Source organism: Macrobrachium nipponense, chromosome 12 (genome assembly GCF_015104395.2).
Source record: "Macrobrachium nipponense isolate FS-2020 chromosome 12, ASM1510439v2, whole genome shotgun sequence".
Classification (NCBI taxonomy): domain Eukaryota; kingdom Metazoa; phylum Arthropoda; class Malacostraca; order Decapoda; family Palaemonidae; genus Macrobrachium; species Macrobrachium nipponense.
The window spans coordinates 37,534,619-37,552,502 of NC_087205.1; the positions used below are offsets into that span (position 1 = coordinate 37,534,619).

General features: G+C 37.2%; 1 protein-coding gene across 6 annotated transcripts in view; it reads right to left on the reverse strand.

Moving 5' to 3' along the window:
- The window catches only part of LOC135224491 (sodium-dependent neutral amino acid transporter B(0)AT3-like), a 194,512-nt gene that overhangs the window by 123,829 nt on the left and 52,799 nt on the right, over positions 1-17,884 (reverse strand). For all 6 annotated transcript variants that reach the window (XM_064263497.1, XM_064263501.1, XM_064263499.1 and 3 more), the window contains one exon: positions 5,108-5,451. In XM_064263497.1, coding sequence (XP_064119567.1) covers positions 5,108-5,272 — 165 coding nt within the window. In that variant the 5' untranslated portion in view covers positions 5,273-5,451. The remainder of the gene's footprint in view (positions 1-5,107; positions 5,452-17,884) is intronic.

Here is a 17,884-nt window from a genome sequence, read left to right on the forward strand (position 1 = left end):
TATTTTTCTTCTGGTTTATCTGTCCTCCAAAAAGGGCAAATAAAATGAGAATTTTGTTTTTAAATATTGTGGTTATTAGAGATTTCCGAGTTCTACGTCATTTGCAGCTACTATATCTTTCATTGTTCATCATCTGTTATTTCTGTTGTTCATTTGTTTTGTTCCCTCCTCAAACTGGACTCTGAATGGGTACTTTTAATAATGTGAAATTAATGGGATTTTTGAAAATGAAATTACATTATTTGCTTTATCAAATAGAAAATCAGTAGAATTGGTGACTCTTATAAGATTATTAATAAGGAATGAAAGCAACGATTAGTACAATAGATATTATATATATACTGTCTCTAAAAATAATGTCATTATATAATAATGAACCTTTCATTGAAAAAATAAATTTAAAGCAGAGAAAAAAAGGATCGCTGTAATTGGTCAAAACTAAATGGTAAACTATCATTTAGAGCTAAAAACTAGCATGTGTACACATCAAGACAACACTCGCTCAGAATAGTCAAGGAATGACGATCGTAACTGGTAAACGAAACCAAATGAACAATCATTCAGTGCTAGAGACTAGCATATGTAAACATAACGATAAACAACCATTCAGAATAGTCAGTGACATTCTAAAGAGCTTACTTCCCCCACACAAAGATGTAAATGAAAACACGTTCCCCCTTCTCGGCTGTCGACCTCAAACCGCCCCATCGGCCCAAACATAAATCCTCGGTTCCGCTCTCTGGAAAGGTCACCTGATACACGCAAAGGAGAGATTAGGGCCGTCATTTTGAGTGACTGAAATTAATCACGAGTCGTTTTTTAATACTTTTTAATGGTTGTTGTTTTTAACCGGTAGTGCAAGTGACTCCGGCCTTCCCAAGGTAAGGCAAGATTTGGATTAATATGACAAGTTTTGATTGTTATTGTATTGCCAGTGTACACTACCCTCACAAATGAGGAAATTATTCAAGTCATTTTGAATTTGCATTGAAAATTTAACGTACAAAGTACATTGTTTCGTCCTGAATTTTGTCATAAAACAAAAGATTCACTGAATTATTCATAAATTTGTTTTTGCATCATACATTTAACGTGTAAAATACATTTTGTCGTCCTGAAGCTTGTAACGCCAGATTTATTAGCCAAAAATCGATCAATCAATCGTCCTGAATTTTCTACTAAAGCATGTTGGTGGTGAAATATGACGTTCGCTTCGCAAGCATATTATCGAACGGTGAGGAAACTGAAAGAATTGTGATGAACAAAACAAATAATTATTGTTAAAATGGCAAAACCAACAACTTCAAAAAGAACTTGATCAAGAAGTTTCTCACGTGGAATCATCATCATCATGTTTGATTAGACTTGGTGGCCTTCCTGTTGATTTGGTCTATCTGACAAACCCCGTTGATCGTTACTTACAGTTTCTAGTTTATTTGTTAACACCTCTTATCGTAAATGTCTTAAAGTAGTTCTGTAATCACTGACTGAAAAGCAATGCCCGTTACTTAAGCCAATATCAAATAAATGAATCAGGTTACGTGTGATCTTGAATATCCTGTCATTTCGTATCGTAAATGCCTTAGAGTAGACCTGTCATTAGATATTGGAAAGCAAACTCCCTTTACTGAAGCCGATTTTCAATCAGGCTACATTGGTGAACCACAAATCCCCACCTTGCCCTGGAATTGACCCCCTGCAGGTAATAACACCTGAACATATTAATTGGATTCCCACACCTGGATTCTTCAAGCACGAAAGCCGCGACCCATTTCACTGCCCGGGGTCAGCTCTCGAAAAGAATTGGGAAAAATGAGGACGTCAGCCTTCCCAGACTGGAACTCACTTTCCTTGCTAAGATGGCAGTAGTATCAGAACAGCAAAGTGAAATATATGGATTCAATTATTTCTCTCTTAAATTATGATAAAGTTGAAAATATAGATTTGACCATTTCTCTGTGGGTTTATAATAAACTGAAAATATAGATTCAGTCATTCCCCTTTTAATTTATTTAAAGTTTCAACTTTTGATTTTTCATTGCATTTGAAAACTTCTTTTTTTTTTTTTTTAAGCAATTTGAAAATGTTCAAAGCAGAAACATAGCTTTACATCTAGTTTTATACTGTTTCCCAGGAAATGTGCAATTGAAGGTTGCTTTAACCAGAAAAAGTAAAATAAGACCATTCTGAAACTATTTTGTCTGTCGTAAAAATTCAACATTAATCCACTTTATGATCTTACTGGTTCCCCAAGTATCAAACAGTGGCCACATCCGGCCAAACCCTCTGACCTCTGATGTTCATAAAAAGAGACAAAAGGAATCGATGTCACTTTCATCTTTTTATCGACATTTCTATTTTTTGTTTCTTTTCATTTCGTTATTTCTTTTTTAGGTTCGTTCAGACTAACCTGATGGCAATAAGCTTTTGGTTTCTATCAGGAGTATCGGTTGAATGTCCGGAAAAAATGAGAAAAGTTTCAGGACAAAAAAATTGATTGGTCTAAAAAGTTAGACATTCAGGGGAGAATATCGACGAGGTAGAGATAAAACATTATTAAAAAAAAAGTAGGTTCTTTTTATTTATAGTTATCCCTCCCTCCCATTAAACTGGGTGGGAACTACAAGAAATTGTAGTTTCTCTTTTCCAAATCCGCCTTTACTCTTACATAAAATTACACCCGGCTTCCCCCCACCCCAACCTCTTCCCTGGAACCAGCAACTTCTCCCACCCCTCCCGCCTCCACCAACCACCTCTTTTTTTTTTTTTTTTTTTTTTTTTTTTTAATTTTGAATTTTTTTTTTTTTTTTTTTTTGTAGGTCCTACCAGCAGAACCCAGTTTGCGAACACAATCATTCATCGTAAAAGACAGATTTACATTGTGAATCCGAAAGAATTAGACGTTCAAAAGGAACCTTCTCGAATTTTTATTTATTTTATTTCCTTTTTTTTTTGTGGGTCCCTTCCCGTCCTTCTTTTCCGTTTGTAATCATTTTTTTTTCTCTCTTCTCCTAAAAAGACAAATTGTTTCCGTTTTTTCTACGTCCGAAAGTTTTCCTTTCCTCGATCAGAATTTGATAATCTGATAAAGTCTGTTTTTTTTCATGGATTTTTTTACTCGAGGGAAAATTGTGGGAGTTTGTGTGAGTAAATCATCTAGCGAATGAGTCACGTCGACTTTTGAAACGTATATGGTAATTACAGCTTTATCTTCAGAATTTTATTAATCAATAATATGTATTTTCTGACATAAATTTGTAAAGAAGGAAGTCGGTATCAAACTCATTCTTCCTTCAATTGTAAATTATACTTCAAATCAGAGTGTACAACTTTGCACAACAGAAATAAAAAATTACTGTTGTAGCTATACCGATATTTCTTCATTATTCTATGTAGAGAAGTAACATATTTAAAGCCATACATAGAGATTTGTCGTCTATAAGTAAAGAAACTTTCAAATCAAGTTGACTTGGCCAATCAGAATAAAATTCAAAAGAAGAAGAAGAAGAAGAAATTAAGAATTCAGAAGAAAAAGAAGAAAAAGAGGAAGAAAAGCCTTAACGAAATCCACTCAAAAGCCTTTGGAAACTTCTCTTTCCGGAATGGAACGCCCTAAATTATGGCCATGTCTTCCGCCTTGATCTTCAGAAATAAAGGAAATCCCGCTCGCTGTAGGGAGTTTTAATTTTCCTCTTCATCCCCAACTTGGGCGAGAGATCTCCTTTTGTGAACAGGAAATATCCCCCGTGGATGTAGCGTTATTTCTATGTAAATTATCGTCCCCCTACCCCAGCTCTCCAGATACGACGCTCAGATACCCATTCTCTTGACAAAGAAAGGGAGGGTTCTTAACATCTGTTCACTTCCAGAGACATGACACAGTTGGAAGGAAATTAAAAGCTTTTGAACTGTAGAATCTATTAGCGTCTTCTAATAAACCACTGGACGCAAGTAAACAAGATTAGATACATCCCATATTTTCGGGGGTTCCACTTCCCGACATTTCTATAATCTGAAAGGAAATCATTAACATTATTCAGGGAAGCAAAACAGTTGAATCCCATTCTCCATATGATTTGTAGAATCTGCAATAAAATCAAAATTATTAGAAAAATAAACACATTTCATATGGAAGAAATTTTTTAAATAGTTTTTCTACCTAGAAATTAGAAGAACTAGGCTTAGTAACATTAAGACACAGACAAAGTTTATATATCTATCACTAATTTCTTGAACCTGAAAAAGAATGTCTTATATTAAGTACAATGTTAAACCTAAACATAATTCTTCTCTCTGACCTGGAAACGTTTATGCTAAAGTTAAACAACTAATTAGAGACTTTAAGAAATCATTACCCTTTTTTCTTTTTCCCTTTTTTTATGAAATGAAACATTTCTCTACTGAAATAAATAAAATGCAACACTCACTCATTGTTTGTTACTCGGAATCTACAATGGAGAAGCAAAACCACTTCTATGGTAAAATGTTAAAAATAGTTTCTCACATGTTAATTTCTGGGATCTTCAAATCATCTTGATTAAAATACCTTAGAATGATAACAAAAATCCCTCCCTCTTAACAGGGGGGTCTTCAGACGAAATTTATAATCAAGAATAATAGAAACTGACTTTTTAATAAGGTGATTTCTGCCACTGCAGAGAAAAAGCTACTTAAAATATTTTGAAGAGATATTCGTTCCCTCCTACCTCAGGATCTTCAGAGTAAAAGTAAGAATTATTCAAAACAAGGTATCAAAATGATGCATTTTTTACCACAATGATTTCTGGGACCTGAGAAAAAACAAGCCACTTTCGTGAAATGGAAAAAAAAATGTTTCAGGATTCTGAAAAGGCAATTAAATTTGCTTACTAAAAACAAACCAAACCAGCAAGTAAATGCCACCTCAGGGTAGCTGGAATAAAAATTAATAGCAAGAAAAAGCCACCAAAGGGTTTCTGTAAACTGAAAAGCAATTCATTTTCCCATACCACTACTAGCAAGAAAATCCCACCTCAGGGTCTCCAGAATTAAATAAAATATCTATTTTCTTAAGAAAAAAACTAATAGCAAGAAAAAGCCACCTCTTCTTCTAACTCCTGCTGCTCACCTGGGGATCCTCGAAGCCCTGGTTAGTGGTGCCGTAGGAAGGGCCCCCGTTCTCCTGCACCAGTCTGTTCCTCATGTCCCTCATCTCGAGTCGGTCGAGGGACTTCTGAGGGACGATCATCTCCCTCTGGGAGGTCCGCCGGACCAGATGTCCCGCGTTGGCCATCTTCGTTGAGGGAGGAGGTCCTCGAGAGGTAAGAAGTGAAGAGAGGAAAAAGAAGAAGAAGAGGAAGGAAGGAAAGAGAAAGACCCTCCTCAGTCAGGGGCGGCGGCGCCTTGGCGGAGGGAAAAAGGGGTCTCTCTTGGCTGTCCTCGTCGTCTACTTCGTCAGATGCATGGCGTTACCTGCAGGAGAGGTGAGAGAGAAAAGGGAATAAACAGATGGAGATAGAATTTTAACCATTGATGAAATATGTAGAGAGAGGGAGAGAGAGAGAGAGATAGAGAGGGGGTAAGGTTTGTGGACTGACGGATGGACGGGTAAAGGGAGAGAGACAGATACAGCTCTCATAGATGGCTCATTGAAGTTTGTCAGATAGACCGAGTTACAAGGATGGATAGATATGTAGGTAAATAGTGAGAGAGAGAGAGAGAGAGAGAGAGAGAGAGAGAGAGAGAGAGAGAGAGAGAGGGCGTATTGAAATTAAATTGCCTTAAGAAATTTCATAAACACTTAATTAAGTACCTCGCTAAAATTCTCCATAACCACAAGTTTTAAGACATGAGAAAAATGAATAAAAAACAAACAAACGGTCTCTTCTATAAATAGAACTCTTATCTCGACAAAAGGGGAGGTTGGGTGGGTGGGGGTTGGGGATTGGTCCCAAGGTCCCCAGCGAATTGGGCGTCTGGCGTCCTCAGGGCAGGGAATTGCCTCTACGGGGCGGGATTAGAGGCGCCCTTGATTCCAATATCGGTCTTTGGCCCCCACTAAAGCGTCACAAATGTTCATGTGGCTCTTTCTCCGGCATCCACTGCCTTCAACAGGTTTTTTATTTCTTCCAGTCTTCACCATCATCATCATCATCATCTTCTTATCTTCTTCTTCTTCTTCTTCTTCTTCTTTTCGTTTCATGCTTTGCTAATAATTTTCGTTCAGCGTCTTTCTTCAGTTTGAAATACCATGTTTGTCTCTTCCATTCTGTTTCTTGTTATCCCCGTTTACGAAGGTGAGAGGAAATTTTTTTTCGAGATGTGATTCTTTGTGTATATAGAGTTAGTGAAGATATAAAGCGTAGGATATAAAACGTGCTGAGTATAAAAGGGGTTTCTTACGAATGGTAGTGGACCTACTATTCACATTACTCCTCAGCTTGAACGTCGCAAATCTCTTCATATCTCTATCATTGTTGTCTTCATTTCAGTAAGCAATCTTCCTAACTCTTCCTGCGCCACTTAATTTTTCCATATTGACCGCCCCTCGTTTCCTCTCTTCTTCCTCTTGTTTCTATATTCATCCTTGAAATATTCTTTTCCGGTTCTCTCTCACGAGAACACACGCAAGTTTCCGTACTGACTTCGTAGATGCTATAACAGTAGAGGTTTTTTTTTCTCTTCTAACAAAAAAAAAATCCCATAGATCTTGTTTATATTTCTCCCTGTGTGATTGCTTTGTTAATGCCCTTTTTTTTATGAATGTGGTGTGAATTACCATTTTGTATTGTAGGTGAATATAGGCTTATATCCTCTCAGCTTTACTAATATAGAGTTACTATTGGCACACCTGTTGCTAGGCACTTGCATCTAATATCTCTAAATCTATTTACTGAATAGCAGGCTAAAAAGGCTCTGGACAAGCTTACGCTTTCAATGTGAGGGATTTCAGCGCATAAAGAAGTGGCTTAACTCTTCTAGAAATTATCCTGCTTGTAATGAAACCCAAATTTATTCTATTATTTATGATCTGGGACAAAAGACTTAACATCCTACACGAATTCCAAGCATCATGACCAAGTAATTTCAGAAAGGAGTTCTTGACACTATTAATTGGTTGGGTTTATAGCCTAGGACTAGGCTCATGTTTTCCCTTCCCACTTTTTTCATAGCTTCTTCAAGCCTGGTCCACACGAGGGCATTAGGTTTGACGACCCCATCTGCGTCTGAATTATGTAAAAATATGACTAACTACATGACGAAAAGAACGAACCGATATAGACGAACCAACCAGAACCAAATAGAAAAAGAAAACGCTCAAGAGAATGAACCGGAGAGAACGGCCATTGCTAGCGTCATTGATTGATTGCACCAGTTGGCTTGAGTCCCATCGAACAAAGGTGTTGATTCTGAAAAAAAATGTCGTCCGAATCGGTGTGTATGGGAGGAAAAAAAGGGGGACAGTTGCCTTACGAACAATAATATTGCATTTACGCTAATGAGTCGAAAATAACTGGCAGAGAATAGCGGGACAAGCGAAGGTGTCAGCCGGTGCGAGACAATGATTTTGCTTTTGAAGCGTTTGGCGAATTATGTAAAGGTTTTGGCTGAATAGCTTTAGCGAATTAGATGGCAGTTTCGTTTTGAAATGTAGCGGTTTTTGGGTGGATAGGTTTGGCGAAATAGATGGAAGTTTTGTTTTGAAACATTTGCCGAATTATATAACAATTTTGACTGAAGAGATTTGTCGAATCAGGTAGGAGTTTTGTCTTGAAATGATTAATGTATCTGAAAGCAATTTAATTAAAATGTTATGAATCATACATAAAGAAATGACAATTGTTTTGAAATGTTTTGCCAATTATATAACAATTTCGTATTAAAACACATCTAGCGAATTATACAAGCTCTGTTTCGAATCATTTTACAAATTAATTGCAGTCTTCTTTTAACAAAATAAATTGAGTTAGCTAATCATTTGTTTTGAAACAACGATTTGATAACTATTTTCTTTTGTACATCCAGCGAATTAGATCGACTTCTTTTTCCGCGCATCTAGTGAAAAAATGAAACTTGAAATTGCCAGTTTACTTTACATTTTCCAATAGCAATTGTCTTTTGAAACATTAAATGTGTTTCGCAACATTTTCAAAGCCATAAAGTGATTTTGTCACCAATTTTGTTTTAAATAATCAAGGAAATTTCACAATAGTTTTTCGAGTCACTTGGTCGATTCAACAAAGAATTTTGCAGGATTTGGTCAATAATGAAAATTTTATAAATAGTTTCTTTTCAATTACAAAGCTGAAACAATTTCTTTTCTGTGTTCGATACTAATTTGGATTTTGATCCTTCTTTGAGAATGATAATGTTGTTTGTAATCTTTTAAATATATATATATATATATATATATATATAGATATATATATATATATATATATATATATATATATATAAGGCAAAACCAAGAAGGAAAGTGAAACGATGGAGTGCCGCTGCAAGACATTAGTAAAGGACAAGAAGTCGAAAGGCCTTCCAGTGGTACTCCATTGTTCCACTTTCCTTCGTGGTTTTTGCCTTTGTTCATATATTCATTATGTTCCAGATTTTTTTGATTCAGTTATACATACATACATCTCTCTCTCTCTCTCTCTCTCTCTCTCTCTCTCTCTCTCTCTCTCTCTCTCCTGTCCTGACCATTACCGTTACAGAGACAGAATGGAGCCACTGACGCTGGAACGGCCCAAGAATATCCCACTTGTGCAAATTGTGTTACCGAATAGTTCTCAGACATTGGCAGCTTTTATTTTATAGGTAAAGAAAGCTATAAGTCAAATGTTTGTTATGTTAACTCAAGGTCAAGATCTTTTAACTAAGTTTTCCTATACGCTTTGTAAAAGCAGAAAAAAGTCGTAGCAAATGGTCACAACTGGCAAAGATAGAAATGACCATGTTTACCAGCTTGTTCTATGTTCAGCGCACATAATACGCCGGCTTGGTACAAAACGTGTAAGAATTCACATAAATTACGAAAACATTCAGTGATATATTCCTCCCTAATTTACTGGAAAACCCAGTGTTCTCATGGAGGCATTCTGTTTACGAACACACACCTTTCGTATCAGCGAATAATGACGTCACGTTCTCTTGTCGCCAAAAGTTGCCATTTTTCGCCGGTGGCTTCAACCACCAACGACCGCTTTCGAGGCTTTGAATCTGATCCGTTTCTGAAGTTCCATTAACCCCAAGCCGTCGGGAGTAAGTACAACTGAAAAGAGTTGAAATTACGGGTTCGAAACGGTGGATAGAGCTTCGGGGTAGGGCTGAATGTCCCTTAATGGAGTTCTCTCTCTCTCTCTCTCTCTCTCTCTCTCTCTCTCTCTTCTACCTTCCCTCGTTCCCTTAGGTTAAGGTTATTTGGGGTCCATTTTGTCAATGTTGTTTTCTTAGTTTTTTCTTCTTTCTTTTTTTCCCGGTTTCTTTTGTTTTCCATTTTCTTCTGTGTAAATAAAAACACATCTTGGCACTTTTCCAACTTTGCCTAACAAAAGAAAATAAAATAGAAATAATAAAGGAAAGAAAATAACTACTTCTGAATACTCAAGTACTATTTACCCCCCACCCCTCCCACCCGTCTCCTCCCCCCTTAAAAAAAAACTTCCGTTCGTAGGCCTTCACTCCCAGGCCTATTTGCAGCTTACTTTCCGATGCACTCCGGACTTCTTGCTCAGCTTTCTGGGGCAGCGTTAAGACTCCGATAGGATGAAAAGTCTTCTTTTGGCTCATTTTCGACGGAAAAAGTCTAAGCAAAGGGAAATACTCAAAAATGAAATTGAAAAATTCAAAGTAAAGAGGAAAAACTCAAAAGTGAAACTGAGAAATGCAAAGTAAAGAGGAAATACTCAAAAATGAAACTGAAAAATTCAAAGTAAAGAGGAAAAACTCAAAAGTGAAACTGAAAAATTCAAAGTAAAGAGGAAAATCTCAAAAGTGAAACTGAAACATTAAAGGTCAAGAGGAGAAGTTCAAAATCTAAATTGAAAGGGAACCATTTCAAGGAAATGGAAATCATTCAGAGATTACAGAAAACATTCAAACTAAGGAGGAAGAGAAAAAACTCGAAGGTGAAAAGGAAAACATTCAACGATTAGAGCAAAAATTCAAAGTAAAGAGGAAAACCTCAATTGTGAACGAAAACTATTCCTGGATCAGAGGGAAATGCAAAGTAAGAAGGAAAAACTCAAAAGAGAGATTGAAAAATTCAAATAAAAGAGGAAACTTCCAAAATGCAACAGAAAATATTCAAGGATTACAGAAAAAACTGGAAGTAAGTAGGAAAATCTCCATTGAATTGCAAATATTTAAGTACAGGAGGACATATTCAGAGTAAGGAAGAAAAACTCAAAAGTGAAACAGATCTATTTGAAGATGAGACGGAAATTGTGAAGTGAGGAGCTAAAACTCCAAAGTGCGTCGGAAGTATTTCAGGTTTAGGGGAAAAACTCAAAGGGGTAAAAATAAAAAGTAAATGGAACTATTGAAGGTTTAGAGGAAAAATTCAAAGCAAAGAGGAAAAACCCAAAATTGAAACTGAATTGTTCAAGAATTAGAGGATAAAGTTCAAAGTTAAATGAGAAATTAAAAAAAATAACAATAGATCAAAGTAAGACCTGGAAAGTTGGGGTGAAAATGATTAAATTAAATTGGAAAGAAAAATAATAATAATTACTGAGTAATTATGGAGAATTCAAAGTAAACAATAAAACTCCAAACTGATAAAAAAAAAGCATACGAATAGAAAACAAAAAGACATTAATAAAAATTTCTCAATAATCAAAAGATAGCGAATAACACCAAAGAAAAAGTTTTAAAATCAGTTTGGTAATCAAATTAGAAATAACTGGGAATTATCAAACTGATCATCAAAAAAGATTTTTTTGAAAATACTCGATAATCACCACGCCAATGTTATTCCATTATAGCTTTGAGTAAAGTGATTCCAATCGCCTTTTAATGAATATTTATTCAACACGGTATCAAGTTCCAGCGATTTCGTATAACTCAGGCCGTCCCCCCAACCACTCATCCCCCCAAAGGCAGGAGCGAAAGAACGCACAATCACAACCTATAAATACACCGTTTTTTCGCCACGGAATCGCCCTCATGAACACTGCCACCACCAGCATCCCGCCAGCCGGCACCTCGACCTCGTTCTCTCCCGAAGGTTACCTGTACCGCTGCCGTGGCGATGCTACGCCCAATCACCTTTAAAAGTTAAATATCGAAAGGCGAGCAAGCAAGCAAGTAAGCAGTCAGCCACTCAGTCAGTCGTCAGTCAGTCAGTCAGTCAGCCCTTCCATCCGGCCAGGGGGGGAAAGTGAAAAAACAAAATTAACAAAACAGAAAAATTCGGACGTTAAGTAAATTGATTACAAAAATATCGAGTGGCCCCCAAAACTTTTGACTCGCCTTAACAACCAATACAACCTGGCACACACACACAACCACCGGGCAACGTCACAACAACAACAATAACAATCAACGCCCGTTTATATGACAAAGAACAGCACCAAAGCAAGAAATCGATACGGGAAGGCGGCCCTACCAAGCCACCAGCCTCCCTCCTCACTCCCTACTCTTCCCCCTCCTCCTCCGCCTCCCCCTTCCCCTCCACCCCCACACCAAACCCCTCGGGGCACCACGTAACTTCTGTCCTTCAGACTAAGGGGTAGGAGGAGAGAGGGGGAGGGTGGAAATTTCTAAATATCCCCCTGTTCATTTTTCTGTGACAGGGAAACCAAAGGTGAGTTTAATGGCTGCCTGCTCACAGCGGAGATATTTAACATTGGAAGTTATTGGCGAGTTCTTTTTCTAAGAAGATATGGATGTGACTCTCATGTTCCTTTTGTCATCTCTCTCTCTCTCTCTCTCTCTCTCTCAGAGACACAATACACAAAGTCTTTCCTTCCATAAAGAGAAATATGGGTTCACGTTTTTCTTATCAGTTTATTTTGCTCTCTCTCTCTCTCTCTCTCTCTCTCTCTCTCTCTCTCTCTCTCAGCACATGCAATACACAGTCATACAAATCGTTTCATAGAAAGTAAAGCCACAAATATAACGAATTAAGTTACTTATATATCAGATCGTTTTACTTCAAGTAGAGAAATTTGACGACGGACGAAGAAAATAAAATAAAGGTACGAATGAAAACGAAACCGGCTAAATAATGAGTAAATTATAATAAATAGAGAGATGTGAATAAAGATAAAATATAATCTAATATTAATAACAAAATAAAAAAAAAGCAAAGGTAAAGCTATAAGAGACAGGGAATAGGTAAACAGCAGATGAAAGTGCCAAGATCATTAGGAAGTAGAAAAAGAGGGTTATCCCGCACTTGGAAAAGCCCCAACCACAAGACAGTATATATTTTATTGAAATAATGTAGCAAACAAGCAAGCAGCAGCTTTCAAAGCAATCGGAGCCACTATGACCCCTAATCAGATGCAAATCAAAGATAAAATAATGCTCACAAATCCATGAGAATCAAAGCAAATTTTAAACAGAGAGAAATGCACTAGATATATCTATCTATGTTCATTGTTTGAATTTATTTAACGTGAAGACCAATTACATATGCTATCTTATGTGTTCCTTTGCATTCCAAATATGTGGCTCGGGGGTTAACACTGAAACTGCCCTAAGGAAGTAAAAGATAAAAACCAAGGCAAAAAAATAATGCGTTACTTAAAACAACAGAAGCTCATTTGTTTTACGCAGGAACGCTGTACCTTGAATCAATTTCAACTTTAAAAACAGATCCTCGTTGTGAGTCTCAGGTAGCAAACTCAAAGGCAAAGGTGAAATTACAGGTGGAAAGTGTTTTCATTCCTCGAGGGACACGACTTTGAGGGGGTTTCATTCTTCTTTTTCTTCTTCGTCTTCCTCTTCTTCTTCTTCAAAAGCAAGAAAGATAATTCTCATCAAAAGTTTAAAACAAGTGACTCCGAGCATGTGAATTTCCCAAAAGGGGTATTTTGAATTGGGTCTACAAATGTTCAAACTTGAGAGAGAGAGAGAGAGAGAGAGAGAGAGAGAGAGAGAGAGAGAGAGAGAGAGAGATCTTACAAAAACAATGTAAAATGAAACTTCCTCTTCTCTCCCGTCTACCGAGAAACATCACAAAAAATAATGCCCTTAACAGAACATTAAAGAGGATTGGAGACGAGGCGAACAGAACGCTCCCAAACACAAATAATCCCGCCAAGGTTTGTCCTTATCACCTTTAAGCAGGGCAGTTGGACGAAGAACAGAAAAGGTTAAAGTGTTACCAAGGGAGGTATGCAAGCAATACTCATTTCTCCTGCCACAGTCATTTCAAGGAATCGTTACTGCATGATGCAAAATGGCGAATACCGCAGCAACGTACCAAACTGCCGCCAGGTGGGGGAGTGCCGTACCATAGGTACTCTTTGGGCAGGTGGGGATTACTTGAACAAAGGCACTCTTTTAGAAAGACGGGGTTGCCTTACTTAAATTACCTTTGGGGGTGTGTAATATAAAGGACAGTTGGAGGAACGCTGTTTATTTTGAAGGTTTAAACATAATATTGATGGGGAAAATGAGCCATAAACATTCTGATATCAGGTTTCAGGGAAATTGCTTGGTTAGAATTCTGTCAACATATATTCTTGCAGAGTTGATATATATGTATATAATGTCAATTTATATTAAGTTAAAGGAAACTATCCAGACTGCATTCCGGCAAGATTACAAAAAAATCCAACCTTTTCAGCTGTCATTATCCTCTCGAAGCAAAGGAAGATTCAACCCTTCCAGTCTATATCACACAAAGACTGGTAAAGACCAGACACCCCCCCCCCCCCCCCACCCCCCCCCGGGTTTCAAAGTGTTTTTCCCAAAGAAACTGAAACAGTAATAGCGTCCCGTGTGTGTGTGAAACGCCTTCCAAAAACGGAGACTTCGACTGGCTCCCCAGAGCATCGATAAGTGATGACCCCTCACTCAAAATAGCCTGGATGCAAACACACGTGAGTCCCTCCTGAGAATAACACCAGGGCTAATCCGAGACTCTGTTAGAATATGATCCGGCGTGACTGCGGGAACAGGATCCATCATTCAGGGACGCCTTGTGTCTTGAATTATTGTGTCTCACCCGTAACTCATAGATTCAGTAGCGCCTGGGGCTTTTCCTGTCATGCATTTCCAGGGTGGGAGTTATTGATGCGTGTGTTGTAGCTTGTCGTCCGTTCTTAAGGAGTTCGAAGATAGTGTAAACATTTGTAAGAACGCTCGCATCAAATCAACAAGCAGAGTTGCTACACAACTTCAAGTTACGTTGAAGTTAAAGGCAGGTTTTCCTGGTATGGTGAAGTCATCCTATATACCTGTTTTCTTAACTGGTTTTCCTGGTGCGATGAAATCATCTTATACTTGTTTTTTTAACCGGTATTCCTGTGTGATGAGATCATTGCATGTTTTCTTAACTGGTTTTTCCTGGTGTAATGAAGTCATTTTATACCTATTTTTTGAACAGGCTTCCCGTTAGTGACTAAGGCTTTACTGAAAGATAAGAAGCCTGAATAACTTACTCGTAACTCATCTAACCCCATGAATAACCAAACTCGCCCTGGAAATTATATTATATATGCAGTTAACTTCAGTAAACAGTTTCCTTTTCAAATAGACACAAGAAAAATAAATACCAAACACTTAAAGATTCTTCCTAGCACATACACACGCACACACCCTCAAAAGCATTTCGTACCTCAACACGAGTTGGACCCAAAAAATAAGTGGGTGCCAAGGATAGTGACCTGGTCTTTTGGCAGAGGCTGGCACTTAAATCCGGGGCGAAAGAAAGAACGAAGAGGAGAAAGCGATGAGAGAAAATTTTGAGATAAAAACGCGAGTCCCTGGAGGCGAGATTCTGCTGCTGTTTCCCCTTATGGGTTAGGCTGCGTTTTCCATCTTCCTCCTCCTCCTCCTCTCCTCCTCCTCCTCCTCTTCCACCTCCTCCTCCTCCTCCCTCTTCTTCTTCTTCTTCTCTCTTTCTCTATGCTTGAAGTACATAAGAGCGCATGTATGACCGTCCTTCGACATTCATGGAAAGGAAAAAAATAACATTGGGTTTGGGTTACTGAACTTTTTCCAACAGACGCCCGATTAACATGATCGAAACCACAATGGAAAGAGAGAGACAGAGAGAGAAATTTTAATCTGCTTATGACAGTGTCATAACATGCAGCTATATTGCTTTATGTATAAGCCGATACCCTGACAATTAGTCATTCTAAACTTGCATACTTATAAAATAAATGTATACAGTTATATTATTTTAAGGTCAGGAAAATTAATAAAATGAGCAGAAAAGGAGAGAGAGAGAGAGAGATAGAGAGAGAGAGAGAAAGGTGTTGACAACGGAAGGTCATAACATAACCTTTAGTAGATAAAACTCTGTTTTCACGCTTCCAAACACCAGCCCCACCCCTCCCCCCGCCATTCTCTCTCTCTCCTCTCTCTCTCTCTCTCTCTCTCTCTCTCTCTCTCACCTCGAGCAGGCTCTACTCACCACATTGGCGCTGATTCCGCACCTTTCCTGGATCAAATCAGCTTTGCACGGACAGAAAGGATAGAGAAAAAAAAAGATCTCGAGTGGAGATTCTTTCAAAAAAAAAACTCAAGACTCCTGAGACAGCTTTAAGCCTCTGGACGACGGAATCTTTACCATTTCTTGTTGATCTCTCTCTCTCTCTCTCTCTCATCACACACACACACACACACACTCGCACGCACACAAACGCACACACATATATATATATATATTATATATATATATATATATATATGTGTGTGTGTGTGTGTGTATATATAAATATATATATAGTATATAATATATATATATATATATATCTATATATATATATATATATATATATAATATATATAGATATATAATGTAGTATATATATATATCTATATACATTCATTGAAATAAAAACAAACTAAACTAAACTGCACTGAACTCTCTATGTTCATGTATATATATATATATATATATATATATATATATATATATATATATATATGTGTGTGTGTGTGTGTGTGTGTGTGTGTGTGTGTGTGTGTGTAATATACGTGCATATGATATATATAAAAAATATACATACACTATTTATCTATCTCTATGTATATCCATAAAGATACTTCCATTAGTTATATACCCATGTACTACTGGTAATAATAAGTGTCTATAATTTTAGTACTGTACTTACAAATTGCGAAATTAAAGAGCGAGAGAGATAGAGAGATTAATTGGCAAAACTGTCATAAATTCAGTTCTTGCATCTCCTACCGCCAAATAAAGCAACATGACATTCCAGTTCAGCTAAAAATAAATATCATAAAACATTCCGCTTTCAGGAATTCAGTCGAAGAAGAAAAAGAAATGTAATCGAAAAAGTCTTATTTTTTTTATTTCCAGTCAATACTTCTTGATTGCTTGTGAGTGCTTTTGTAAGCAAGATATCACATTCAAGAAGACACACATCATGTTCTCTGCTTTGGATGAGTATATTCTTACAGTTATATTCATCGTCTGTATGTGAGTAATATCCCACCAGAGTATTGCATTCACTATGAAAAAAAAATAGTGCTACTTTGAAATTTTTTCTTCTTCCTGATTTTGTGATGATCTTTTTCTCATTTTTCGTGCTTTCTTCCGACCTGAAATTGGCAAGCTTTAATGATTTAAAAAGACCTTTTTTCGAAGTACTTCTGCATATTTCAAAACTGAAAAGGACTGGACCCTATTTCTTTCTAAGTAAGGGAAATTCTCCCACCCCGCCCAGCCAACGAGACATATCAGACATCTCTGCTGATTTAATATGACAACAATGGAGTAGGTAGCCTATATCTGGTGACTACAGAATGTGACGTTTATGAAAAATAACTGAAGTCTTTCGCTTCTTCTTCTTCTTCTTCTTCTACCTCTGTTTCTTCTTCTGTCTCTACTTCTTCTTCTTGAGAAATAAGTTCCTTCTTCCTCTACCTCTGCTTTCTTCTTCTACTCCTACTTCTTCTTCTTGAGACATTAGTCTCATCTCCTTACAAGGTTTCTGCTTCCACTTCTTATTATTCTTTGTCGTCTTCTCGAGAAATTAGACCTATAAGGTTGGTATCTTGAGCCATTTTCTCCCATGATCGGTGTCATCTAGGCCCATCTCTGGGGTCCTCCCATCAACCTTCATTTAGATACTATCCTGGGTTTCACAGCATCGCCTCTAACCAGCGCTCCCTTGTGAGTTAATCTCGAGTCAGTAGACGAGGCTGGTTGTGGAAGTTCTCTGTCTTTAGGAAAGCTTCAATCTCAGTGCTCTCTCTCTCTCTCTCTCTCTCTCTCTCTCTCTCTCTCTCTCTCTCTCTCTCTCTCTCTCTCTCAGGATTTCTCAGTAAAGATCACTAACGTGAACAGATGTTTTCTTATTCCATTGCAGGGAGTAGCAGTACGTAGATTTTGTAGGCTAATGCACTTAATATCAAGAATTTCTTGATATTAATCGTTACAATTCTTGACGTGAATGTGCAATACATTACTACCCTAATACTATTCTGCTTGAATTTTAGCACTTTTTTTTATCCATTTATTGATATATTATTCATTATAATTTTTAATAAGTAAGGTCTCTTTCTGTATTTCCTTTTACTTAGCTGCAATGCGGTAACGTAGTATATGCCACAGGCCTAGGGTAGTTCTAAAATTGATTGTTAGTTTTTCAGAAGCCATTAAGGACGACATTTTGTCCGTAGAATATGCAAATAGAACTTTACTACTACAGATCTATTATACTGCTTTGTATAGACACCATCAATTCTTGTTTATTCA